The sequence below is a fragment of the Gopherus evgoodei genome, chromosome 12 (assembly GCF_007399415.2).
Source record: "Gopherus evgoodei ecotype Sinaloan lineage chromosome 12, rGopEvg1_v1.p, whole genome shotgun sequence".
In the NCBI taxonomy this organism is placed as follows: domain Eukaryota; kingdom Metazoa; phylum Chordata; order Testudines; family Testudinidae; genus Gopherus; species Gopherus evgoodei.
Genome location: NC_044333.1, coordinates 31,016,519 through 31,040,309, shown reverse-complemented (window position 1 = coordinate 31,040,309; position 23,791 = coordinate 31,016,519). Strand labels below are relative to the sequence as shown.

At 41.2% G+C, this 23,791-nt stretch overlaps 1 protein-coding gene across 1 annotated transcript in view; it reads right to left on the bottom strand.

The window, feature by feature from the left end:
• The window catches only part of VAT1L (vesicle amine transport 1 like), an 80,084-nt gene that overhangs the window by 48,758 nt on the left and 7,535 nt on the right, over positions 1 to 23,791 (bottom strand). The window contains exons 2-4 of the mRNA XM_030582002.1: positions 21,169 to 21,298; positions 15,560 to 15,775; positions 3,587 to 3,729 (exon numbers count right to left, since the gene is read on the bottom strand). Of these exons, the coding sequence (XP_030437862.1) occupies positions 3,587 to 3,729; positions 15,560 to 15,775; positions 21,169 to 21,298 (489 nt within the window). The remainder of the gene's footprint in view (positions 1 to 3,586; positions 3,730 to 15,559; positions 15,776 to 21,168; positions 21,299 to 23,791) is intronic.

Below are 23,791 nucleotides of genomic sequence, written 5' to 3'. Positions count from 1 at the left end.
ATCCCCAAAAGCAACTATTAGCTTGTGATGACCATACCTCTTACAATTGCCTAACTGCAATTAGACAAAGTCAGAGAACAGGGAAAGCTTTATGACCTATAAAGAATTTTTCATTTTCCTCAGAAAACAGAGATAAAGACAGCTCTCAAATGTCTGCCAGAAACACATTACAAAGACCCACAAAACATGAGAGTTCTTCCCTTAGTAGTGTAACAGGTAGACACTGCTGATTTTTGTGGGCCAATAATTTCTCCAAGTGGATAAATTAATATCTTTGATTGGACCAACCTCTGGTGAAAAAGAGAAGCTACTGAGATACACAGAGTTCTTCTTCAGGACTGCTCAGCTCTGTGTGCTCAAAAACTTCTCTCTTTCACCAAATAGGCCTTGGTCCAATAAAAGCTATTTCCTCACCCACCTTCTCTCTCTAACATCCAGGGATCGGCACTGCTACAACAACAGTGAACCTAATATTTTTTTCTACAGTTAGGTAGTGGATGAGCATTCATTTGTAAACACATGGTACTTAATGTACCCTTTCGGAATGTAATCAGGGCAGTGAATGTATCGTTGTTATTATAAACATCATGCCAGTCATTGTTACTGCAGGATTTTGATATAAAACAGGCCACTGCACTCTGGCAACCAAGCCATCTATCTACTAGAGCTGGTCAGGAATTTTCCATCAAAATGTTTTTTCCAATGGAAAAATCCAGTTTCTGCAAGATCAACATTTTCCCTTTCCTGATTTGAGACAAAACCAGAAATTCAAAATATTGGCATTTCCCATGGGATGGACATTTTGATTTTCCACAGCTCCACTACCTACATTTCAGTGACACACTCATCACCCTACCATCATAGTCATGGCAAACCTAAAGAGGAAATGTAACATTTAGCATGTATGTTTTACCTTCCATTCCAAAAAGCCCCAAATCACACACCCTGTGGACCGATCACAGGGGAAAATCCACTAGCAGTAAACCACAGGGAAAGCTACAAATTGCTGCCAGGCATTTTAAATGAACCCCATGTAGCAAAGTTTCTCCCCACTATAACTGGGTTCCACTGTAATAACCCCTTGGAACAGAACAATGATCACCTTGCACCATAGAGAGTGGGGCATTCCAAGGAGATTGTATCTTCTTCCAGTTGAGCACAGGAGAAGTCAGAGTCCCCTGGGCAAGGAGCAGGGGCTGGTTTTGAATTCTGATGAACATTTTCTTCAAAATGTCAAACGTTAAAGAGTGAAAAATTTCTGTGAACATTCCCCCCACCCCAATTTGTTCAAATGGCCCTAGTACAGTGGGAAGTAGCTGACTCCTAGTCTGCTGCAGCTGCTCCCAGAGGGAAGTGAAGAGGAGCTAGACCATCATGCTATAGCAGCTCCCCACTGGCAGTGAAAATTCACCCCCAACAGCTTCCAGTGGGGGTGAAGTGAGGTCCTGTGAACAGTCCAGGGCTGAAGAGGTGGTGCTGGGCGAATATCCTTTGCCAGACAACTCTTCTCCTCATCTATTGAAACTTCATGCCGAGTGAAATTTTCTTCTGATGTAACAGTGTTTAACAGTAGACAGTCAGACTACTCAACCCATGTAGGATGAAAGAGTGACGAACGCTGTATCCAGCTGACAATGCAGAGAATACTTGTGGGAAGCACAGTGTAATTACTCACATTAGAATTATGTCATGATATGGGGACATAACACTCTGATATTAGAGAGGAATGCCACAGGATCATCAACAGCCATGAATGATGGAGACTTCTCCAAAAGTTCTCATGGTTTCTCCCCCCAACACCAAGCTGGGGCAGCAATGATTGAGAAGGAAGCATGCCACTTACCAAATACCCAACACCACTTCCTGTGGCCTATGTTCTTTTGGGGGACATCCCATATACACACTGAGCCTGCTTAGCTTATGAGATCCACTCTGATCCCAACCCAAGGTGGTAAAAACTACCAACTTTGCATATACTTTGATGTAGCATCCCTTATGGAGAACCACACACCATACTATCGGGATATGTGCATGTGCAATGGACACAGAAATTTCTTTTGCTCCTGCCAGCTGATTGAGGTAGTGCATCAGTGCACTCAAGACATATGTAACAACAAATCATCTTTATTTTTAAAGTAGAATTAGAAAACCGCAATATCAAATATTTGTTTCTAGAATTAAAGAAAATTTTCTTTACTTTCCCTGTCAAATACATTCCTTAGCAGTCAGTATTAATCAGACTAACCCAAAAACCTGCAAACATTTGTGGAGAAACTGAAGCCTAGGTGACAACTTCAGGAGGCTAACATTAAAGCAAACAAAATCTAAGTATTTACAATTCAACCAGACACCACAGAACTCAAGATACTAGTGGTTTGCACAGTTTAAGAACCTAGACAGACAGAAACACACAAGAGAATTCCCAAACATTTTGAATCAATTGCACCAAATCTACTTAAAACAACTTAAGTGAACAGCAATAATGAAAGATTATTTTCCTGTAGGCTGATAGTATGAGATTAGATTCCCTCCAATCAATTTTTTTGTTCTCTTTCATTTAATTCCTTTGGCTTGTGGCAGGTATCTAAGTGAACATGATCAATAAAGCCCATGTTAGATCGTAAAGGAAGAGGGAGATACTGATTTCCTATAATTATCTTTTCATTGGAAAGACAGAGAACATCTAGATTAGATCTGTGACTGTTCCAAAACCAACCTGTGTAATCAGTTCTCATATATATGCTTAACTCACTTTTCATAGTAATTTGCTGGCTCAGAGTTGGGCAAACTATGGCCCGTGGGCCACAATCAGCCCACATGACCCTCCTGCCCAGCCCCTGAGTCGCCGGCCTCTACCCTGCTGTTCCCCCTCCTGTGCAGCCTCAGTTCACTGTGCTGCCAGTGCAATGCTCTGGGCGGTGGAGCTGCGAGCTCCTGGGGCTGTGCAGCTTCAGAGTTGTGGCCTGACCTGGTGCTCTGTGCTGCTGTGGCTGGCTCTAGCTTGGTGGTGCGGCTGCCTGTCCTGGTGCTCTGGGTGGTGTGGCTGTAGCAGCCCCAGCCACCGGTGGTCCAGGCAGCGTGCTAAGGGGGCAGGCAGAAGAGAGAGTTGGATAGAGGGCAGGGGAGTTCGGGAAGAAGTGGTGTAGATAGGGGCCGGGGTGTAGATAGGGGTTTGGGACGTCAGAGGGCAGGGAACAGGGGGGTTGAATGGGGGCAGGAGTCCCAGGAGGGCAGTCAGGAAGGAGAAGAGGGATTGGATGGGGCGGTGGGGGCCAGTCAGGGGTGTGGGTTCTGGGGGTGGTCAGGGGACTGGGAGCGCGGATGGGGAGGTGGATGGGGCAGGGGTCCGTCAGGGAACAGGGGAGTTTGGATGAAGTAGCTGCCCTGTGGGGGGCCATCAGGGGGTAAGAAGCCCAGGGAGGGGTTGGAGAAGGCAGGGGCCAGGTCACACCTGGCTGTATGGGGAGGCACAGCCTCTCCTAACCGGCCCTCCATCCAATTTCAGAAACCCAGTGTAGCCCTCAGGCCAAAAAAATTGCCCATCCCTGTGCTAGCTACTACTTGATAATCAAAACAAAACCCTTACCTCTTTACTTCTTGGACATAGTCTGCATTTCTGTCAAACAGGTGAGTTATTGAATCTTTGATTGCTTCATGCTTGAAAGAGGAAGCTGTTCCAAAAACAGTAACACTAGGGATCGTAGAGCAGAGCTGAGCAATGGCTTGACCCTGCAAATATATTGTTATATCAGTTCCACTGACAAAGTCAATTACTTGATTTTTGCCTGCCAATTCACTCATAATACAATAAAATCCCAGACTGGCCGTATGCAGTTTTCAAAACTTTCTTTATATCCTGGTCAGACATTTCAGTCACATAGTGAGACAGTGGTAAACCCACGCATATTCAGAAAAATATTCTTTGGGGATAAAATTAGTTTAACAAGTGATAAATTATACCACACATATATCCCTTTCACTATGGTATTTTGAAGTAAATTCAGCTTTTGTAAAATGTTCTAATTAAAGAGACAGCATCCACTTAAAATGATACTTTCACATGAAAGACATTTACATACTGCTGCTACTGAAGGATTATCAGAAAAATATTTCTATTTTTTCCCAGTTTGTTTACTATGGGCATTTGCCAGCGTCTTCTGCCAGATTTTTGAGCGTACATTGGGGAAATTCACAATGATCGGTGGATCTTATGCTCACCTGTATGATGTGCAGCTTTAAGCTTTGAAAGCTTTCAAACACCTTTGTAACTTGCGTCACTATAAGCACGTGAGCAGTGGAGAACTCATTTACTTAAAATTATGTTGGGTGCACTAAGTAAGAGCTAAAGTCTCACTGAGAGTCAATGAAATTTAGGATTCTAAGGCTCAGATTCTCACAAGGTATTTAGATTCCTACCTTCCACTGATTTAATTAAAACCAGTGGGAGTTAGGCACCTAAATACCTTATAGATCTGGGCCCTTATGAACAAGCAGCATATCATGGTTTTTCTGGTACAGTTATTTTCTTCCATTTGGGTGGGTTTTTACATAGCAACTAAACAAAGAACAATGGTTATTATTAGAATAGGATATGAAATTGTAAGTGTAAACAGCTAGAGCAGTTTGGTGCTGCTATATCAGGATTATGTAGCTCTAGTGAGGAAATCACAGTTTATTAGCTCGTGTCTTTAGAAAGGTGATCACACAAATTAGTCAGGTGTTCTCTCAGTAACTTTCGGTAGTCAAATGCAAAGGCAATTTTAGGCATCTGCAATAAACAGTAACCATCGGAACTCTCCCCTGGTATCATATGAACACTACAAGCTAGAAAAATAAAGTCATATTTTAATGGTATTTTTAAACTTTAATTGAGTGGGAGGCATTCAAAATACACTGTCTGGCCTCGTGTACCTGCAATAACCACAGCATCTTGCTATGCTTACAACAGGAGATAAGCGTGTGAGAGACAAACGTTGCATTTTTAAACATGCCTACTCTACCTGTTTTATCAGCAACACTTTACTTGAGGATTGGATGCCTGTTAAATGAGGGATGAGGAAGGACGTTCAAAGATATTTCACGGTTGAGGTTAGTTTGTGCCATTTACTCAAATGCCTTTTTAAGATAATTTTGCCATTTTACAGCAGAGGAGTTGAGCCCCTGTAATTTTGCAAGCTTCTTTTTTTTTTTAATGTATTCCTTTTAGTTACTAGCAGAAAGTATGAAATATCTTGCAGTATTTTGAACGAGTCATGTTGCTTAAGCTCTCCTGAGCAATGAAACACAATTGCAGCCACTGCTTCCTGCTGACTTTCACAATATGATAGTCTGAATTTAATAAAGAAAAAGTCACATCGCTCTTTGGTAGAGCCTGGAACAAGGAGCAAGTGAGACACAAAATGAATCCTGATTCTCTTCCCACTTAAAATGAGACTAATTCAATAGTTACTCCTGACCTAACTGAAAACTAGAGCACGTTGACAAAATTATTTGTTTTCTTCAGTTTGCTAATTCATCACAATCGAAACATTCTGTGGAGAGAGCTCATTTTTGAGTAAGTTCCTCCGAAACTGAGGCAGATTTCAAAACATACCCAGGCTTTCAGAGTCACAGACCCCGAGGCTTCCAGGTTCCCCTGCTCTGGGGTAATCCACCTGGTAGGCTGAAGGGGAGCTGGGAGACTGAAAGTTCTGACTATCTCAAGCTCTGGGGCTCCATGCTCAGTTATGGCTCCCAAGGCATCCTGACTCGTGGCTCCCTTTCTTCCCACCAGGAAGAATTTATTCTGAAGTTATCTACATGAGACATTTCCATTTTTCTGTGTCCCAGAATTTTGAAAAAAAAATTGTTTTGTTTTCAATCAGAGCAATACCACAATTTTGAATTCTGAAATCCCCTGTGAAATGGAATTATGATGCTGGATGCACTGAAAACAGAATAATCAGGCCAGAAGCAGAGCTCTGCAAACTTTCATATCAAGATCAGCTTTTGCCCGATTTCATTAAATCTCTCTCCAGAGTAGGGGAGAGGTTTGTAAGTGTTTCTAATCAGCTGGGTCAAGAATGCACTCTGTAAGCAGAGGGGGAAGAGTCTGATGGATATTCACTTCCATCAGATGGTTGTGACAAGAAAGCAGGCACAACTATGTGTAGTATTCACTAAGCTTTTTCTTAATTATTATTATTCACAAGCAAGATGTGGAGAGTGAGTCAAAACAAATTAACCACCCACTCTTACAAGGCCTCTGTATGTAGGGCTCCCATTGAAACCAAAGGGCTCATAGGCTTAGGCCCAAAATACACAGGACCCCTTGCAAACCAAGGTCCAGATCCTGCAACCAGCTCCTTGTGGATGGAAGCTTCTGGGCCTGGGCAGAATTCCATAGAAGTCAATGGAGTTCTACACTGATGCAGGACCCTGCTTGTGGGGAGCTATTTGCAGAATCTGTGCCTTATATGGTCTGAGTTTTACATCTCTAGACACAGTGGGCTTTAAATGCTGTGAATTAACGTGGAAAAATTGTATTTTCTTGAGGCGGGGGAAGGAGATATTGCATAAACACTGAATTGCTTACATTTAGAATAGAATATAGAGTTATCCCTACAGTTATTTTATTAAAACAGATGCACAAAAGACATATTTATAAGCCACATTCAGCCTCTGATTGCGCCTGTGTAATCTCACTGAGACCTGGAGGCAAGAACTGGCATTGTGATTCTAATAATTATGTCTGGCTGAATTTAGCAAACTCTTGCTATATTTCTAGCCAACGGTTGGCATTTGTAAACTGCCTGCCTGGTTAGTAAGATCATTCATGGATAAACACACTTCTTGTTCATTCCAACCAGAACTCCTGGTGATATAAGTAAATATCAGTAATCAGTGCTTTTATTTACACTCGGATAACTAGATAGCCCTGTGATGTTATCCTCTCACATAATGATGAATGTGATTTTCACTGGAAGTCCTTCCAGTGGTGTTTTTTGGGAAAGGACATTATTACTACTAATACTATGGTAACCTCTAGAAGCTTCAAGACTGGGCCCCTATTGTGCTAGGTCTTGTATAAATATACAGCAAGAGATAGCACTTGTCCCAAAGACCTCACAAACTAAGCAGACAGTTGTGGTGTTTAGATGTTGCTTGTTATTATTAGAACTGGGAGCACTGGCTGTTGGGAGTCTGAAAGGACAGGAAACAGGAAGGAGTTGAGGAGGCTGAGTGGGAGTGACAGAGGGCGCAGCAGCAGCTTGGTAAAGAGGTTTCCACTGTAAAAAAATAAAGTCCTGTTGAAGCTTGTTAGTAGCTTGCCTGCTTGATACAACGACACTGAAGCAAAGGGCAGGAGAAATGGAGGATGAAACCGAAACAGAGTGATTAAATGACGTGACTGAACACAACACAGAAAAACTGTGGTGCAGCCAGGAACCGAACCCAAGTCTGCTGAATCCCAGTCCAGTGTTTCAAAGACCGGCCATCTTTTCTCACTGTTATCTGCCATTTTTGCTTGAGAGGGAATTCCTCATCCCTCAGAAACCATAGGGAGTTCTTTTACTAGTCTCACACTCACTTCCACCTTCAATTGTCTATATTGTTTTGAATCCAATTTTAATCTCTCCCCTGCAAGAAAATTACACCATGAGCTTATAATGGAAACAAGATCTGGCTTTTGTATTTTTCTCTTTGTGACCACGCTTCTGCAATGGGACTGGTTTCATTTGGTGCCAGTTTCCATTTTGATGCTTTCTAACCAGACCGGACCAGTATGAACATGATGATAAATGGATATTTTGTGAAGGACGCTAGTGAAATAAAACTCCGACCTTCTCATTGTTCTATAATATAATTAGTTTTCTGCATACAGTCCCTCTAACTTGGGAGGAAAAGGGAGAATAAATGTTCCCTGAATCAAAAACACTGAATACTAAAAAGGTCAAACTATTATAGTAGAAAACCACGTTATACTGGGCACATACAGGATGTAAAAATTCCCAGACTTTCACATTTCCAAGAGAGTGCCAGGCCATTAGGAAAATGCACAAGAAGAAATGATGCGTGCCAAAACTGCTGAAGATTGGGTGGTGCACCCATTGCAGATACAAGCCTGACCAAAACCCCAGCCTACAAACATCCCTCTGACATTTGTGGGTGTTCCAAGCCCAAACTGGAGAAAGATGACCCTTACCTTTATAGTGGGCTGAAAAAAGAATGCTGAAGAGTCTGGAGGCAATCCTAAGAAGGACTCTTATGTATGTTTCTCTTATCCCCCTACTCCTCCATTCTCAGGACAATTGATCTTAATTTAATATCCCTTTTCTCTTCTTTTGAAGAAGTAATTCACATGTACCTCTGCAACCCTCACATACCAAGATATAGGGCCAGATCCTGATACGAGACCATACATGCCTTTTCCAATGAAGTCAAGTAACTGTGGACTCAAATACTTAACTAAAGATATGTAGAATCTGGTTGCATGCCAAAACAGTGCTGTGGCTATGCAAATCTCTCTTAAATCTCCTTTTTAATCCCTTAACTCATTTAGTTACATTCACATTAAGAGTTCATGTTTATGAGGTTACACATTTTAATTACAAATACCAGAGGGTCCAGTCCTAGGCCCCTTACAGAACTTGAGTAAATGGGATGTGCATGGAGGACTTCTATAGAGTCTGGAGAGAACAGAGTCTTCCCTTCTCCTGCACGAGAGCAGCAGTGGAGTTACTTGGCAATTAACCCCGGTGACTAACTGCTGCACATTCTCTACAAGGAGCACAGTTTGTCCAGAGGAGTCACCCAGTTGAGGATATGCCAACCACAGCCCATATCTCCTGCTTGCTAGGGTAGTTCCACTGGAGAGAACATCTTTGTAATGGATGCAGACCTGAGAGGGCTTCCAGTGTCCTACCTGCTCCTTTCACAGCAGAACCATATCAGCAGCTCCACTGCCAGTTAGCCTTTTGCCTGTATCCTGGATGTTGTAGGAGTGGGGAAGCAGGCAGGATTGTACCAGAAGTAATGATTTATGCTCTGCTAAACCAGCCTAGCACTTATGTGATTAAACATGCATGACTACAATACCCACCCGCAGCCCCCGCCCAAAAAACCACAGACACACACACCAAGCCAGCACAAAAGACTAAACCCACCAACCACTCTTTCCCCCCCCCCCCCCGAATTGTTAATATTTGGAAATAAATCTCCACGCATAACCACAGAACAGGTTCATGCTTTCTGAAACTGAGAAAAACAAAACATGAAAATCCAAACTTCATTTGACAACTAATTTTACCTTTAATAGGACTTAGCAGCCTTTGGATAAAGTGATCAGCTGTTTCACTGAAATAATCAATGTTATGATGACGTATTTTCTTGAAACAGAATTAATCTTATTTCCAAAACCTGTAATTTGTATACAACTTATCATGCACAACATCACAGTAAGAGTTTTCAGAGAAATAAATGACTCAGATTAAAGTGCTTCTATGGAAATATAAGGAATCTCATAATATTGTGCTTGGCATACAAGCAAGTTTCAAAGGCTGTTTGATGGATTTTATTTACATGAACATCAATTTATAGAACCAATATGTTGGGTCACTACAAAATCTCATATAAATAGAAATATTGTGTTTTAAGATCCTGTTAAAAGGCCTGTTTTTTTTTGTTGTTTTTTTAAAAAGTTCAGCTACTCACCTGCAGAGTTGGAAACCTGCAGTGTTTTGCTAGTCATATAGGAGAACCAAAAAAGTGAAATTTAAGAAACATAAAATTGAAATTGACAGTCTAGTTCCATTGTTTATGAATTTCATTCAATTTAGAGAAAAAGCATACATAATGAAAAGTAAATTATATTTTTAAGTAAGTTTATTTTAACAATTTAAGGTGTTACCAGGACCACAGGAAAGTTTTTTTTTTTAAACAATAGATTTTTATCTTCACAAACTCCCTTTTGATCAAAATGGGCCAGATCTGCAGCTTATATGAACTGGCATAGCTATACTGACTTGCTAACTTGCCCTAGCTGTGACTCTGACCGGAAATACCTTTAGCAAGGTTTCTGTATATGAAATTTGTTTATTTGATAAGATATAAATTGAGTCCAGCTTTAAAACCTGATTCAATAAACCATCTAAAAAAGGTAATGAACAGTATAGCTAATATCTCAGAATGAGCAGCATCAAAAAACCAAAATATCCTTCTATTAGTCTCATTTTTGTCAAGTCTAGAGACACTGCTCAATTCTTTTAATTTTTTTTTTAATCATTCAGATTCAACCTTGCATTAGATTCCTGTTTGGGACTGAATGTGGATAGAACCTATTATTCATTATTAGATTTTTTCCGCTGGTATATTCATATTTAAAAGTGGACATGATGCAATGCCTATATTCAGGATATGTTAGGGGATACATGTGTTAAACATACTGAATAGGAGGACTGTGGGCAAGGATTGTGTAATAGCCTCTCAGCATCTAGAATGAGATGTCTCCTTGCACCTCAGATATCAACCTACACAATAACCCACTTCCTGAAGGTGTCATTTTCCAATTAAAATGGAGAAATTGGAAGCCAGTAGAAAAGGCAAACATTGCTGAGTAGTGAAATGGAATAGGAGAAATTCAAACACTTGAACAGATTTGGGATACAAGTCTGATTTAGTTACACCAGAAGAAAGTTTTTTTTGATCAAAACAGGGATAAGAGAGTGATAATGGCCTCTTTTTACCCAAAAGCAGGCCTATTTTTAAGCAGAAATTTGCAAAATGTTTTCCCCTCCCTGCAAAATTGGACAGTTGTGTTCACTTTGAAACAAAACATGTAAATCAGCACCGCTCTATTAACATCAAGGGAACTGTACCATTTTACTCCAGCTGAGGATCAGAACAAAAATGCAAGTCCCTATGTGACAGGATACAAATAAATAACAGTAAGGGCTGCCTGCCTTTCAAATGACCTGGCAGGGGATTTAAGGAAGGGACTTGTCCTCTGGGGAGGCATAGCTGAAAAGGGCTTTTTCTGTGGCCTCTGGGGACTACAGCCTGCTACGGTCAGGGGAATTGCTTTTTTGTTTTTTGTGTTACTTCTTGAGTTCATGTGTTTGAATAAACTGTGCATTGAGGCAAGGGCCTCAGACAGACGTCTGCATGGCACTGGTTCTTTCCTGGGCTGGTGACACATTTCCTCACACTTGAATTGAGGCTTGCCATTTCTTCATGAATATTTTGCACAATTTCTGTTGCTAAGAATATGCCACTGCTTACATTTGCCACCATATACTCCTCATTCTGCTTCTCACTTCTCACTTCCTCCCCTCCTCCCTCCCCCCCCCCCCCCCAAAAAAAAAAAACCTTGCAGATTTGTACTAAGGTTATGGAAGAGCAGTTTTCAATAGCTAAACCAAAAAATGCCATCATCGCTCACGTAGATTGGTTCGCTTGGAAAACATGTGCTGCAGTGTCTGCAAATTCAGATAAAGAGCACCTGACAAACAGTAAACAGCGCTGTTATGACCTAAAAGAGCTGTCCTACCAGTTTTATCCTCCAAGTTCAAATGTATGAGATCGCATCCAGAACCTACTCATGCTGCTTGCACTTCCTCTGATGTTGAACCTGAAAGTGAAGGTCACATCACAGCTATAGGGTTGCTTGCAATCAATGTCTCTGCATGAGCGTAAGTTTAATTTTAGCTCATGTGAAACTGAAATACTAGTGCAAGAAAGTTACTAAATATTAACTCCTAACAGTATCTGGAGGTTAAGTGATGAGGTGGCGCAATTTACACCCTTCTGGCTTTCAGCAGGTGTGCAAAAACATGGACAACGCATGTATAGAAGATGGAAGGGGAGGATAAAAACCCGGAAAAATAAGACTATAGGGTAAACCAGAGCCCTGCTTCCTTCGCTTTCTCCTCTCCCCTGCCAAAGCCTCTTTGCGTGCCAGTTCCACTAGTTTTGTATGTTTACTGAACGCCAAATTATGGCCAACTACATTCTTTCACTGCTAATATTGTCCTAATCCCTGGGTTTAGCAAGGGGCCCTGGTGAAATATATGGGTTTTTTTTTAAAGCTGTGTCTTGGAGCATCATGCAAGTTGTTACCAGATTCCTCTTCCGGGCTCATTCTGTTCCATGAGTCTCTTCCCCCTGTTCCTCTGCAGGTAAGTTTCAGGGTAGCAGGGGAGGGTCCTGTGCCCAGGGGAAAGCAAAGAGAAGGGCTGGGACCAAGGCATGAATGCCCAGCAGCTGTTTCAGGTCTATTTTCTCAATATGCCAGGGGAAGAGATGGGGGAAAACACAACCCACCTGCCAATAGGCTTGACCCTGCTCCATTATAGTCAATGAAAGTTTTGTTACTGACTTCAGTGGGAACAGGATCACGCCCAATAGGAGGAGGAGGAGCCCCATCCACCTGTTGGCAACCACAGCAGAAGATGCCTGCTGCTCCCTCTTCCCTGAGCTCTGAGGAAGGGCGGAGAAGTTCCCTTAGCCTCCCTAGAGAACAGAATCAACCGAGAGAGTGTGAAGAGCAAGGGGAAAACAACAGAGAGAGGAGAGAGAATGGGCTGTAAACTGGAAGAGATGGGGCTCTTTTACATTTTGTCTCAGGCCCTATAAATCTTGGCTTGAAGTCCGGTCACATCCACCAGAGGAACGTATGAATTACACCAGCATTTGTAAGTAACTCAGAGATTTTCATGGGAGTGGCTCTTGCTTTAACCAAGTCTACAGGAACAATCCTCTGCTTTACTGACAGCACTTCCTATGGTAATACCGAAGAGCTCACCATGGTCACATGGAGGATGAAATGCTGTATTTTGAGGTCTAACCATACTAATCAATGTAATACAGCAAGGGAAATGATTTAATAAACAGTTATAGGATGAGTTTACCCTGAAAAATGACCAAACGTTCTGAAAGGCCCGGTTGGGACCATAATGTATCAATTTTAAAGGGTTTCCCAACAGTCTATAACTGAGTCAAATAAGATTTGTTAACATGGAATCATTTTTTATATTTATCAGGGCAAATTGAGTTGCCCTTTTCTATGCTACAAAGCTCCTGGTTCCCGGCTCTAGAAAGATTAGTAACCTTAGATTTTTCAAGAAACCAATTTTTACCCTGTGACCACTTGCTGTCTCCCAGTATCTGCCTCTCTGGCCCAGAACTCCTGGAATGGGGGTTACCTGGCCCCTAAGCTCCCCCCTCTGACTTTAAAGAGACAGTATACTCAATCACAGTGAGCATATCCCCAAACAGATATTAGAAGACGGACAGCTGCTATACTAAATATCATAAGGATTTCTTTAAAAACCACCACCAAAAACAAACAGGCAATATATGCACAGAAGTCAGTGGGAGTTTTCTCTGGCTCCTGCCTACGAAAGGGCTGCAGGATTTGTCCCAGAGGGAAATCCAAAAATGAACAGGCAAGAACTTAACAATCAACAAGTTTTCTTATATAAAATGCCTGAAGTAACTAGAATAATGAACTAGTATTGCTGAGAAAGGAACAGTTGCAAAGTTCTTGTACCACAGGAAGTCTATTGTCTTGTTAAATTATTCAGGAATTTTGATGACATTTAGAAACCAACTGGCCAATCTTTTCACTTGCTGTCAACGTTAATGGGCTTTGCATCCATTAATACAAGAGCACAGAAAATCTCTTTCCTTAAAGTGATTTGAATGCTGGTTTTCCTGTATTATTAAATGAGGAACTTCCTGGGAATTATTTGCTCAATGGATACTGTTACGTCTTCAGTGGTTTAAATAGATGGAGTATTAGAATTGGGCCCACTAGAATCTGAGTCTGTCAGCACATTCACTGTAAGACTCGGCTTCAGTCAGTGAGGTGGAAACCCCCCACTAACCTCCACAGTGGATGTAGCAGGAAAGATTGATACATCTGCATTAGGTAACATCTGCATGGGTGTAGGAGGATATAATGGATTTGTTGTTTCCAAGGGACCACACTTTGGGATTCTATGCAAATTTGCATATTAATTTATACAGAAATGTCTACATGGAAATTTCTTTCAAGCTTTTTGCTGAGCCCCAGTAGGAAGCTCTGGGCCTCCCCCCAACCCGTACAATCTAGTGCCTTAAATGAAAACCTCAGTCATGAGTTATTACAGTGACAGCAAAGTGCACGGTTTCCCTTAATATGCAGCCCCATGTTATTTTAACAGTTCCAAATTCCACACTAAAGATTAATATTAAACAAAGTAGGCCATAATTCCCTAGTCCGTACAGCACTGAACTGTAATAAGATTACAAATTCCAGTCATTTACTGGAGTATTCCAAGAGGGTTGTTCACTGCAAGTAGGATTAGCTTTGGCTACAAATATTTTGTGTAAAGAGCTGATGAATTTATTCCTTTAATTACAGCCTATCTTTTAGAAGACTCTGAAAGAAGCGGTGAGGGCATAAAATCAAAGATAAGGTGTTTAAGGGCTGCCAGGTGGTAGATGACTATGGAATATTAATTTGGAATAAATAAAGACGACCAGGGCTGCACAGAGGATTCTGGGGTCTTCGGAAGTGGGTCCCGCTTCGGTGGTAATTCGGTGGTGGGAGGTCCTTCCGCCCTGGAGCAGAAGGACCCCCCGCCGGCGAAGACCGGGAGCGGAAGAAGCTCCAAGAGCCTGGGTCCTGTGAGAGTTTTCCAGGGCCCCCAGAGCAAGTGAAGGACCCTGCTCCAGGGGCCCCGAAAAACTCTCATGGAGGCCCGTGCAGGGCCTGGGGCAAATTCCTCCTTTTGCCCCACCTCCCCCCCCCATGGGCGGCCCTGAAGAAGACAATTTTGAAGAATAAAGGACAGAACTTCAGTTGAGAAGGCAGAGATCTACTGCAGTTCCTGAGTGGATAAACTATATAGTGAATGGCCCCTTAGTTTAAAGATAGACAGTAGAATTTTTGTATCTTAAATTTAAGCACTTGGTTAGGTGCTTTCCTGAATCAGAGCCTACATGATTTGTAATACAGACTTGCCGACTCCTTGTTTGCTGGTTGGCTAGTGTTGTGTTCCCCTGAATCCATACAGCTGGTGCTTTGCTCAGGCAATGTGTACTTTGCTGCAGGTGTCATACTGTAAGACCCAGTAGCTCACTCCAACTCTGCTTGTCTTTTGTATATTATTGACTTCAGGCCTGGCCTTAGAAAGTCCTGCAATGTTTTTCTTTGCTGTGGAAGAAGTAGTATCCCCTTTCCAGGTTGTGTGCAGAAGTGGAGAGAACATTCTGTGCATATCACCTACTCCCTACGCACAGATTCGCAGGCTACATTTCTATCCCTTAATATCTGCTCTTTGAACTCTGCCTTCCAACTTCATTTTTTGTTTGTTTATTGGGATAGCTTCTTATTTGGCCTGAAGCTTCTATCTGATCAATCCTTGGATACATTTAATATTAGGTAGAGATGGGAAACAGATAAAAACCCTCACAACACATGGGAAAGTTTAGATCTGAATCCAAACTTCAAGACTCAGACCCCTCTTGAGTGTTAACATATTTCAGACCATTTCAGTTATTCACATGACAAGAAGAGTTAAATGCACTAACTTACCACCCCACCTCCTGCAGAGTGAACCAGCACAGACATGCCTTCTCTTAGGTTGGCCACTTCAAAGAGCATCATGTAGGCAGTTACAAAGTTCATAGGAAAGGCAGCAGCTTCAGAAAAACTCATGTCATCAGGAATCTTGTAGACAAATTCTACTGGGGTACATACTACTTCAGCCCATGCGTTGTAGTTTACGAAAGCCATTACTCTGTCTCCAATCTGCAGTAACAGAAAGAATGACATTGGGATTATTAGGATAGTAAGCATGCACATCTGAAATGCTTATAAAATGCTATAAACATTGAATACATGAATAAGTACTTGTTGCAGCCCAGCCTTGGGCTCTTTAGGATTTCCAGGGGCTTTTTGGACCAATTAAACTTTTATTTAAAAACAAAACCACAACTCAGCTTCAGGTCTTTCTTTGCTGATTTGTTTCTTTGATGAACATTTAATCGGGATTAAATGTGCAGGCAATATTAACACTGGAATGGTAGTTAACACAGGAGGACCAAACTACAAAGTGACATCAAAAGATTTGAGTAGTTGGGTGTCCAAGCTGTGAGGGCAGCTTTGCTACTAATGAAAGCAAGTCCTGCATGTGGGAGTAGGGCTAGGACAGCACCAACACAAAGTGAATGGACATGACTAAGCAACCCCATCTAAAAGGGAGTTTATTTTCACCTGGCCTTCCTAATCTTAAGAATTTTTCACAAGCTACTTTTCTGGGCAATACGTTTGCTGCAGGGGAGGTGATGACATCGGAATGGGAGGCCTTCTATTTTAAAAAATTAACCACAATATGGAAGTTTGAGAACCAGTGATTTAGCCTTTTACTTTATGCTAGCAATACCTGTTTACTCTGTAGTTATATTATTCTAAGCAGATATTTAAACTGCCTTTGCCTGCTGGAGATAATCAATATGTGACAAGGATTTTAATTACTGAGGCTACATTCTGCTCTGAACTATATCATTGTATTTCCAGAGTGACTCCCCTGAAGCTACCATGGGTTTACACCTGTATGACAGAACAGAATTTGACCCTATAACTTTAAAATAGGACTTCAAACATCAACCTTTTGTCCTTCGGTTCTTATGCCAGCTTCTAAATCAATCAGCTCCTGTCTGCAGGAATTAAAGGAACAATGCAATCTTCTTTTTTCCTGCAACTGAAGACCCAATTACCATAGAAAAATATATATACGCACACTAGAGAAAAATGTCTTCTATCAAATACAAAATGGAGATAAGATACATTTGAAGATGGAGTGAGATTATATTAGCCATATTAAGTGCCTCTTGAGGATTGGGCTGAAGTGCAGGCACATCAATTTCATACATTTATCTAGCGGCCTTCATTGCAGTTTCAGATTCTGAGAATTCAGACAGCAATTCCCCATAGACAGCCAAGAATAATAGTATGAATGTCTGAAAATGTAAGGCAAATTCTCCTCACTTTCATGGGTGTAGGAAAACTTCAAGAAGACTACACCGGGGTAAGTGAGAGCAGAAATTGGTCCAACGGGATGACTCATGTGAGCAAAGTTTTGCCTCTATGCATTTAATTCTCCTTTGCTGTCATGCTTACAAAAGAAAACTTGACAATGATTAGGCAGCTGGTATGCTGAGACAGCTGCCTGAGAATACCTGTTTACAGTGCAAAAGCATTTTGGCCTCTCAAGATGTTTTCATCTCTTTGGCCTTAGGATACTGTAGGTTAGTTAAAATTTAAAGTGCTGGTGACAGTTCTGAAAGGTTTATATCTTGTTGGATGAAGTCGGTGAACACAACTGTAATTCCAATTTCACTGAAATTCCTCCTCCTTTTGAAAGGGTCCTTCATATTAACAACAGTTCTGCTGTTTCCCTTGCACTGTTAAAAAGGTGCCTACTTTTTAAACACACAGTTTCTGCATAAGATTAGTTGGCACAAGATTTTAGCACTTTATAGTATATACTCTATTACCAAAAAAAATCGTTACAGAACTGAAGGGGTAGGGCATGGAGGTCCCTCCTGCCAGTTACTGTGATGCTTTTACTATATTTTATAGTGTTTAACCAGCATGTCACTTCAGATCTTTGCAACTGAGCACCGCCAATGGAATTAAGAGCTTCTTAAACAGTAGGGGCCCGATCCAGTTTCCTGTGAAATCAATAGGAATCTAGCTATTGATTTCAGTGGGAAGTAGGAACAGGCCCTTCAACTGCTGAATAAAACCCATCATTTTGCACAACGCAGAGAACATTTTTAGAAACCTCTATCAATGAGGGTTGCCAATAGAAGCCTGGATTTGTCATATTCTCAGGCAATGAAGAGACTCGTTAAATTCCAGTTTGGCTATGCCAGAGATGAAAGGCACAGTTCAGTTGCAGACTCATGACCACAGGCTGAATCCTGCTCACATTAATCCTCCACAGCAAGGAGTCCCAGTGACTTCACTGGTGTTGCATGGAAATGGAGTCCATTTATGGGGAGCCGTGTACAAGATTGGCGTTAACCTTTGGTCTTTTTGACCCTGCACACAGAGATGCCAGGTTGTGACAAGTATGGTGCAAACATCAGCTCTCTCTAATTTTCAGATACTGATTTTGACCTGAATGGTACATTTCCTTATCAGTGTATTCATGTGTGTGTGTCTCAGCTTTCTTTATGGTCTCAGGTCTCTCTACTAGATAACCCAGCCATTGCTGTCGTTATGTAAAATATGTCTAAAAATTACAAAGGCTTGTTTTAATTAGAGGATGGTTCTACCAGACTGAGCATGATCTACCCTGTTCATATCATGCTCTTGATCACGACTTTTAAAGGAGACTCAATGTAATCAGTCAGGCATAATGGTATTCAAGCAAACTTTCATATCCTATAGCTGTATGATTTCCATTTCAAAAGGATTAGAGAAATTTAGACCAAAAAATGCAATCCAAAGCAGAATCTCATTATACTAGTTCCATACACTGGATTATTTCTCCTCAGCTTTATACAGAGTCTAACTCTTAAAAAAAAAAAACAAAAAAAAACCCCCCTACACACACATTAAGAATGCCAGATCTGCACATCTGAGAGCACAGGTTTCAGACAATGAAATTATTGTTTATAGGAAAAAGGTAGTTGAAAAGCTGTGATTCCTTGAAGGAAAAAAACAGTTCTAGCCTCATTCCTAATGAGACCCTATTAGAAACCAAATGGACCATGGTCTGTCATGTAGCACTGTTCACAAAGCTCTTGTGGAAGAACAATAATGCTGCCTAATAAAGCTCTCTTTATGCAATATCTACTTAAATGAGGAAAAAATAGGATAAGGATAAAAAAAAGGGGGCAGAATTATTTCATTACATTGATAAAACATGTTGCAGAGATAAGAATGATAAAATAATTGGCACATGCCCAGCTGTCCTACTTCAGGAGATTCACATCTCCACGTTGCATTTGCTCAGCAGGATTTGCATATAAATCAAGAAGATACTGTGGGAAGTTAAAACAGAAGGTTTCAGCTAAGAGAGGTGTTTAACATCAATGATGGAAAACAGAGTGGGATGCTGTACGTTTTACACATAATACAGGTGCTTTAAAATACCTGGTGCCAGCTATAGGATGAGATCATGTGAGACCTGTTATTTTAATTATTTGTCATTTAACACTGTACAACGAGGGTGAAATTCACCCCCTCCTTGCATGAAGAGTGAGTAAATTATTATTAGTCTCACCCGAGTACTTAGAGTCTCAGAGCAGAATGAGGGCTCTGTTATTTTAGGCGTTGTACAAATACAGCATGAGAGAGACAGTCCCTGAGTTTACAATCTAATTTAAGTCAAGACCCAACAACTGGGACTAAGCAACAGTGGGAATGTATAGGGGAGGGAGGAGTGATAGGAAATATGGTTACACAGACGGATTATGTTTAAAATTAGCAGATTTCTAGTCCAATTATTTTGACTCTTTTAACGTATAAATAAAAAGCGACTATAAATGATCTCAGCCGTGTCTGCTGGATTCCTGCCTAGTCATCACCAATTGGCAGCGGATCATAAGCATCATGGCAGAAGTGAGTCTTTAAGAGGAATTTGGAGGAGGTGGCAGTAGCGGCTGTATGGGTTAGTTCCAGCAGCGCATTTTCATGTATAAGGGGCAGTAAGAAAGGAAGCACAAACTTATCTGTGGGAGGAACAGACAAGTGAATAATGGAGGCTGCCATCATTGGCAGAGTAGGAGGCATCAGGGCAGGATGGTTAAATGGCTAGGTAACGAAGGAATGGCCAAATTGTGAAGACTGCTCTGCCCACAGCCTCCACAACACTATTATATCCCAGAAGGTCCGACATGGGGCTGCCGGGCACATCAATGAATTTCACCTCTGAGATAATTTGACATGCAACATGTCTTATTGTTTTTTATAATAAGAATTACAGCTCAGTGATAATTTGAAAATGCAATCTCATTTATAGTGTTTGTCACAGTCGGTGCCAATATCAGAATCGGAAAAATCTTGATGGCCTGTGATCATATTAACAACTAACTTAGGCTGCCTGGACCAGGGGGGGAATCTAAAATGCAAGTTTCAGGGATGCAACAATGATAATTAACAACAGGTAGCACTCATATAAGGTTTTTTATCTTCAAGGTGCTAGGCCAACATTGAAGTCAGTTTGCTTTGCAATAGAGCTTTCAGTACAGGAAACCATTGATACATTAAAACTTATTTCAACTTCTGCTTGTTGAAAGAATACTTGCTCCAAAGTGCCACTCTGGGTAGGTCTTCAAACACAATATAGCAGTCTAAAATCTTTTAAAAAGGAATTTCTAGAAATGGGATAGACCGATGACAAGTTAAAAAAAAAAAAAAGACTCTTGATGCACTAAAAAGAAAGTAGTAATAGAATTTTTCCCCATTAAGGAAGATTACAGTAAGACATTGTTGAACAGAATGTATACATAAGGTTTTGGATAAGCTGGGGAACTTTTTCCATGAATTTAAATTCCCCTCAGGGGAAACTGATGTCATTTTGATTAAATACAGTTCTTCATTAATCAAGGTTCAGATAAGTGTGGTTTTATCTTAGCTTACTAGACAAGAAAATTGTTGCTGTAGGAAGTGTCTGCTGCTAGTTAATGTCCCAGTTCTGTCCCTTCACTCCCTAGTTAGTTGGATAGTTTCTTACCCTGCATTTTCAATGGGACTACTTGCAGAATAAGGGCTTGTCTATGTGGTGAGTTAGTGTACAGGTAGCCAGGGTATAAATCTACAGTACCCTGACTTGCTGCACACTAACTGGCCATGTGGCCCCTGCTCCAGTGCACTAAAAGTTCCCTGGGGGGCTTTGACAGAGTCCCGTTTCACGCTACTTTTAATGTTTCAAACAGGAATATGGCAAAGCCCACTGCAGAACTTTCAGTGCATTGTAGGAGGGTCCACAGAGCCAATCAGTGTGCAGCAAACTAGTGCGCTGTAGAATCTCACCCTGGCTTGCTGACCACAGACTCACTGGGTAGAGAAGGTTTCAGATGCTACTCAAAGTGAGCAGGGGTGGCAGAATCTGGCCTTAAATCCTTTCTTCTTCACTCCCAGTCAAATGCTGTGCCCTTGATCATATTGCAAGATAAAGGAAATATTACCTCAAATCCTGCCACATTGTCCCCCAGAGCTTCTACGATCCCAGAACACTCAAATCCAGGAACAAGTGGTGTCTTGGGAGGATTATCGATATTCCCCTGCCGCACCATCAGATCAATGAAGTTTAAACCACTGTAAACACAAGAAAAAACAAAAACAAAATCAAAACACTAACATGAGGGTAGGAGGGAGAGAAACTAAGCCAGGACAATGAAAGATGCTGAAGGCTTCCATTATTTTCAATGCTGCATTGTTCTCCTGCACATGGGTAGGCAGGTGTGGAGCAGGTGTACGGAGGGAATTCACATCTTCTCTCATGGAAGAACTCGGCTCTAAGTTAGCTCTGCATGGGCTGTCTTGGAGGTCGGGCTACTAGATCTGTGATTACACTGGGCTCCTATGCTTAGAGGTTGCACTGGAGTCATAACTACTGTTTCAGACCAGAGATCATTACCACCTGGATCAGAGTCAGATCAGTGATTGAAAGATGAAAGGCTCCTTCTCATAACTAATCCCCTGAGATATCTCATGATGCTTTACAAGACATTTTGAATTATTGTGAAATACACACACCTCTTTCAGTATTAAAAATACGTAGCTTTATGAAGAGCAGACTACTTCTGTAAATAAGGACAGTCAGGCTACTCAAGGTACATAGAGCACATGCAAGGTTGGCATGGTTAGGTCTCAGCATTACTGTTGTAAATCTATGTGTGAGCCGAGGGACGTGTCTACCTGAACACTCACTGTAAATCTATAGCACTCCAACATGCCGCACCCTAACTATCCATATGGATCCTGCCAATGGGCACTAAAAGGTCCCTAGGATGCATTGATCAACGGAGGTTTATTTGAGAAAAAGGACAATGCAGTAATCGGAGATATTCTTTAAGGACTTCAAAAATGCAAACAGTGAAGTGATATTTGTTAGGAGTTTGTATATAATCCACTGATATATGCTATAGATATTTTGGGCCAGACACAACCTTGGTGTAGCTGCATTTAAATTGCTTGTGTACCAGGGAGGAATCTGCTGTTATCTTGGCAAGGAACAGAATCGTTAGTGAGAATTTATTAAACATCAAATGGGATATTATCATCAATAAACTATTATAGACGCTTTTGCACCTGATCATTTTTAAATAGTCTTTGCAAAAGATTGATTTAGGTCTTTGAAATCTTACGTGGGCGGCTGCTCAGAAGAATCACTGATGACTTTTCCTTGTATGCTCAATTTTGTGAAAATCAGGAGGCCTCCTTACTTTGTCTTTGTATGTCATATTTTATACACACACACACACACATATATATATATATATCAGGGGAAAAGGTATTTTGTTTTTCCTGTGCCCCATTGTATAGATTCCAGACACACAAAACACTATGCACACATTCTGAAGACTCCTTATGTTCATAACTAGCTAGAATATACTACAGCCCTAACCTATTGTTTCAGAGCATAGCCCCATAATTACTGCCAGCCGGAAGAGATGTATACTGGGGCCCTGTATTCTGCAAAGTTATGCACATGAGTCATCTCTCATACGCAAATAGAACCATTGACTGGTCACACACACAGTAACTAAGCGCAAGTGTTTGCAAGATCAGGGCTTTCATCTGGTTACTAACAAAGACATGGACAACTCTGATAAACATAAAACAGGATAAAGACAGTGACACATGAAACCAAGACAATTCATGGTGAGATCTAGGTCATTAGGAACTTCAGTGGAAATTCCATCTAATGTAAACGTTGAAGGCAGCTGTGGATAAAGTTTTAAAAGTGCCCTCAACCCATCCTTGATTTGTGCATGAGAAAGATTATGGGCAGAATTGACATGCGTGTCTCATGACTCACAAAGTCATAGGGATATCATTTTCATGACATTTCAATGGGAAGTTTTTTTATCCTGACTGTGCCCATCTCCTCTCCTGGACCCCATGGAAAGCGTTATTATAGCCTTTCTACAGAAGGGGAACTAAAGCTAATCAGCTTGCTCAAGGTTACATATGAAACCCACAGCAGAGCATGGAACTGAACGTTGGTCCTACCATCCCCTAAGCCAGTACCCAAACCACTGGGCCATCCATCCTCCCTGAAGACCCAGAGGAAAGATAAAAAGACAGTTGTACACAGTGATTGCACTAAGCCTATAGTCAGAATTGTTGGCAGGGGCACAGCACATTGCAGGTTCGAGGCTTAAAAATGATTGCAGAAAGGCTGCATCTGATCAGAAAACTATCAAAGCAATTCACCTTCTGTAATGTCATCTATAGTATAGAAAAATTCTGAACAATAAAGAAGTTTTGGGACTATTTAAGAGAAAGTGAAGGACATACACAATGATCACCATTTAAAAACAATATTTACACACAGTAGGCAACATTGTTCACAAATGTCAACTTCATTAGAGACCACTGTCTAGATTTTTCCACAATTCGAGTGCTTTACAAAAGTTATTTAATTAACCTTTCCCATGTTCTACTCCTACTGGGTAACTGGGGATGGAGTTGTGATGTAAGAACAAGCAGAAGAACTGGAGTTGTGACAGAGAGCAGGCAAGGAGCACCCAGACAGACATGGTATGACTGTGGCTATTTGAAAAAAACATGATTTTATGTATA